This window comes from Oncorhynchus keta, unplaced genomic scaffold (assembly GCF_023373465.1).
Source record: "Oncorhynchus keta strain PuntledgeMale-10-30-2019 unplaced genomic scaffold, Oket_V2 Un_contig_28710_pilon_pilon, whole genome shotgun sequence".
NCBI classification, from domain to species: domain Eukaryota; kingdom Metazoa; phylum Chordata; class Actinopteri; order Salmoniformes; family Salmonidae; genus Oncorhynchus; species Oncorhynchus keta.
Window position 1 is genome coordinate 20001 of NW_026286179.1, and position 4727 is coordinate 24727.

The following is a 4727-nucleotide window of genomic DNA, read 5'->3' on the forward strand; positions in this document are numbered from 1 at the left end:
ATTCACTGTTCAGGCTGGTTGAAGGGGGTCTGGAGGGTGGTGGTGATGGGGACCTGGGAGGGGAAGTTGAAGGGACCAGAGATCCAGGGAGAGCTGAAGGGGTCTGAGGGTGGTGTGTTTCAGGCACCTGGGCAGGGTGTGTTGAAGGGGAGACCACTCTGTTCAGGCTGGTTGAAGGGGGTCTGGAGGGTGGGTCCACATCTCAAAAATACTCCTGGGGAAGCTGCTGGTAGGGAGGACCAAGAGATCAGCTGGCTGAAAGTCGGGAGAGAGAGTCCACAGGGAAGGAAGATAAAGGGGAGAAGAGAGATAAAGGGAGAAGAGGAGAACCATCTCCAACAGAGAGATCGAGGGAAGAGAGAGAAAGGAAGGGGGAGAAGATAGGGGAAGGGGAGAGAGAGGGAAAAGGGAGAGAGAGGGGAGATGGGGGAGAGAGAGACAGGGGGAGAGAGATAAAGAGATAGGGGAGATGTAATGAGAGAGATAGGGGAAAAGGGGAGAGAAGAAATGCATAAGAATCGAGGAAGGGAAGAAGAGAGAGAAAGAAAAAGACGGGGGCAGAAGATCGAGGGAAGGGGAGGAGATGATGTGAGGGGAGACGGGGAGAGAGAGGAGGACGAAGTCGGGCCTCAATAAAAATCGCCAAAAAGACAGACAGAGGAGAGCGGGAGGGGAGAGACGAAGAGGGAGACAGAGAGAGAGAGGGAGGAGATGGGGAGAGACAGAGAGAGAAGAGGAGAGAGACTATATCAGACCCTAAGGGTCCACATGTTTGTTACAAGACAGGGATGAAGGGAGGAGAGATTCAGGGAGGAGTAGACAGAGATAAGAGGGAGAGAGACAGGGAGGGCAGACAGAGAGATAAGAGGAGAGAGACGCGGAGGGTAGACAGAGATAAGAGGAGAGAGACGAGGAGGGCAGACAGAGAGATAAGAGAGAGAGACGAGGGAGGAGTAAGACAGAGAGATAAGAGGGAGAGAGATTAGGATGGGTAGACAGAGAGACAAGAGGAAGATAGGGAAGGGCAGACAGAGAGATAAGAGGGAGAGAGAGAGGAGGTAGACAGAGAGATAAGAGGGAGAGAAACAGAGGAGGTAGACAGAGAGATAAGAGGGTAGACAGAGAGATAAGAGGAGAGAGACTCAGGATGGCAGCCAGGGAAGACGAGGAGGGTAGACAGAGAGATAAGAGGAGAAGAGAACGAGGAGGGCAGACTAAAGAGAGATGGGAGGGAGAAGAAACTATGAGGCAGACAGAGATGGAGGAATAAAAACCAGGAGGGCAGACTAAGAGATGAGAGGGAGAGAAACGAGGAGGGTAGACTGAGAGATAAGAAGGAGAGAGATGAGGAGGGTAAGAATATTAAGAGAGATAAGAGGAAAGAACGAGGAGGGCAGACTAAGAGATGAGAGGGAGAGAAACGAGGAGGGTAGACTAAGAGATGAGAGGGAGAGAAACGAGGAGTGGCAGACTGAGAGATGGGAGGGAGAGAGACGAGGAGTAGACAGAGATGGGAGGGAGAGAACGAGGAGGGTAAACAGAGATGAGGGAGGGAGAGAAACGAGGAGGGTAGACTGATAGATGAGAGGGAGAGAAACGAGGAGGGCAGACAGAGATGAGAGGGAGAGAAACGAGGAGGGCAGACTAAGAGATGAGAGGAGAGAAATGAGGAGGGTAGACTGAGAGATGGGAGGAGAGAAACGAGGAGGGTAGACAGAGATGGGAGGAGAGAAACGAGGAGGGTAAACAGAGAGATGAGAGGGAGAGAAATGAGGAGGGTAGACTGATAGATGAGAGGGGAGAAACGAGGAGGGTAGACTGAGAGATGAGGGAGAGAAACGAGGGAGGGTAGATCAAGAGATGAGAGGGGGAAGAAACGAGGAGGGTAGACTGAGGAGATGAGAGGGAGAGAAACGAGGAGGGTAAACAGAGAGATGAGGGAGGGTAGACAGAGAGAGAGGGAAAGAACGGGGAGGGTAGACTGAGAGATGAGAGGGAGAGAAACGAGGGAGGGTAGACTCACAGAGATGAGAGTGAGAGGAACGAGGAGGGTAGACTGAGAGATGGGAGGGAGAGAAACGAGGGAGGGTAAACAGAGATGAGGAGGGTAGACAGAGAGATGAGGAGGGTACACAGAGAGACGAGGAGGGCACACAGAGATGGAGGAGTGGCAGACAGAGAGACGGGGAGGGTGAGACAGAGAGACCGAGGTGGGCAGACAGAGACGAGGAGGAGACAGAGAGACGCAGGATGGGCAGACAGAGACGTCCCGGAGGAAGAGAGGAGAGATGAGGAGGGCAGACAGAGAGACGATGATGGGCAGACAGAGAGACGGGAGAAAGAGAAGAGAGAGATGGGGAGATGGCAGACAGAGATAAGACATGATGGTGGGACAGAGAGGCAAAGGGAGGAGTATAGACAGAGAGATGCGGGAGGAAAAAAGAAGGGAAGATAAAGGGAGAGATGGAGCTCAGAGAGATGGGGAGAAGTGAATATGAGATCGAGGAGGAAAAGAGGAGAGAGATAGAAGATGGTATACAGAAGATGAGGAGGGTAGACAGAGTAAATCCAGGAGGAGTAGACAGAGATATGAAGAGGGTAGACAGAGAGATGGGAGGAAGGGGAGAGAGATGAGGGAGGGTAGACAGAGAGATGGGAGGAAGAGGGAGATGAACAGATGAGGGGAGGGTAGACAGAGATGAGGAGGGTAGACAGAGAGATGGGGAGGAAGAGGGGAAAGAGATGAGGAGGGTAGACAGAGAGATGGGAAGACAGAGAGAGATGAGGAGGGTGGACAGAGATGAGGAGGGAGACAGAGAGACGGAGAGAAAGAAGGGGAATGACGTACGATTAACCCTTTGAATGCTTTCTTCTCGTTGATGCGGTAGAGGCCTTCTGTTGACGTGATCTTGATGTGTCTGATGTCCATGTTAAACCTGGAGGAGACAGAGTGAATGAGAATCAGTGTGTGTGTGAGAGAGAGTAAGAATGTGTGTGTGTGTGAGAGAGAGAGTAAGATTGCCAGCTGTTAGACATCTCCTTTCTGATTGGCCAGTAAGGAGGCAGGCTCACTTGAGGCTGATTGCGAACTCTCCTCCGTCTTTCTGGCGGACCAGAAACGTTCCGTCCGACCGTGAAATCAGGAGGTTCTTCGCCGCTGACCGGTCCATGTTCCCCGCAAACCTAGAACCCAAATCACTTAAATGACCAAACCTAGAACCCATTGCAGTTGCGTTAGAACAATACAAAACCTTTCCCATGATTGCTATCAATAACTATTTTCAAACACAGAACACTTCCAATCCTAGAACCCTGCAGTGTTACCACACTCTTAGATTGAAGAATTATTTTTGGTTTCAGAGAGAACCCTTTGGTTCCAGGTAGAACCCTTTCCATGGAAAGGGTTCGATCTGAACTCAAAAGGGTTCTCCTATGGGGACAGCAGGAGAACCCTTTGGAACCGTTTTTCTAAGATTGTAGGTAGTACATATCTAGAGCATCGGTATGAGTGATACCAGGTGGTGCATATCTAGAACATCGGTATGAGTGATACCAGGTGGTACATATCTAGAGCATCGGTATGAGTGATACCAGGTGGTGCATATCTAGAGCATCGGTATGAGTGATACCAGGTGGTGCATATCAGGAACATCGGTATGAGTGATACCAGGTGGTGCATATCTAGAGCATCGGTATGAGTGATACCAGGTGGTGCATATCAGGAACATCGGTATGAGTGATACCAGGTGGTGCATATCTAGAGCATCGGTATGAGTGATACCAGGTGGTGCATATCTAGAACATCGGTATGAGTGATACCAGGTGGTGCATATCTAGAGCATCGGTATGAGTGATACCAGGTGGTGCATATATAGAGCATCGGTATGAGTGATACCAGGTGGTGCATATCAGGAACATCGGTATGAGTGATACCAGGTGTAAATAGAACGGTATCATTACTCACCATAGGAAGTCGGATAGGTCGGGAGTTGGTCTCTGGGGAGAGAGGTCAGAGGTCAGACAGTTTTGAGATCACAACCCATGCTTCCTGAAGCACTTAGTAAAACGTATGTTGGTATTTCTATCAATACCAGACACGATGAAGCCTAGGGGCGGCAGGAAAGCTTAGTGGTTAGAGCGTTGGACTAGTAACCGGAAGGTTGCAAGTTCAAAACCCCGAGCTGACAAGGTACAAATCTGTCGTTCTGCCCCTGAACAGGCAGTTAACCCACTGTTCCTAGGCCGTCATTGAAAATAAAAATTTGTTCTTAACTGACTTGCCTAGATAAATAAAGGTAAAAAAAATAAACTATAACATGACATGTGTAATCAACTACAAGTCAGTGGTACTCACAGAGATGAAGGGCTGGACCTTACTGCAGGGGAACCAACCCATCTGACCAATCGTCACGTTCTTGCCCTGAGTGACACACACAGCAGACCAATCAGACAACTAGAACAACACGCCGTCTTACAGTGCCTCCTGTAGCACATTATTGTACAGAAATGATTTACTACAACGTACATGTTACAATGGTATTACTCAATAATACACCGAGAGAGAGATGCCGGAGAGAGAGAGAGAGAGAAGCCAGAGAGAGAGAAATGCCAGAGAGAGAGAGAGAGAAGCCAGAGAGAGAGAAATGCCAGAGAGAGAGCGAGAAGCCAGAGAGAGAGAAATGCCAGAGAGAGAGAAATGCCAGAGAGAGAGATGCCATAGAGAGAGA

General features: G+C 49.8%; 1 protein-coding gene across 1 annotated transcript in view; it reads right to left on the minus strand.

Annotated features, from left to right (window-relative positions):
* The window catches only part of LOC127923186 (proto-oncogene vav-like), a 5701-nt gene extending 1146 nt beyond the window's left edge, over nt 1-4555 (minus strand). Inside the window, exons 1-4 of the mRNA XM_052507134.1 lie at nt 4355-4555; nt 3965-3996; nt 3073-3183; nt 2849-2936 (exon numbers count right to left, since the gene is read on the minus strand). Of these exons, the coding sequence (XP_052363094.1) occupies nt 2849-2936; nt 3073-3183; nt 3965-3996; nt 4355-4396 (273 nt within the window). The 5' untranslated portion in view covers nt 4397-4555. The remainder of the gene's footprint in view (nt 1-2848; nt 2937-3072; nt 3184-3964; nt 3997-4354) is intronic.
* Between the last annotated feature and the right edge of the window lie 172 nt (nt 4556-4727).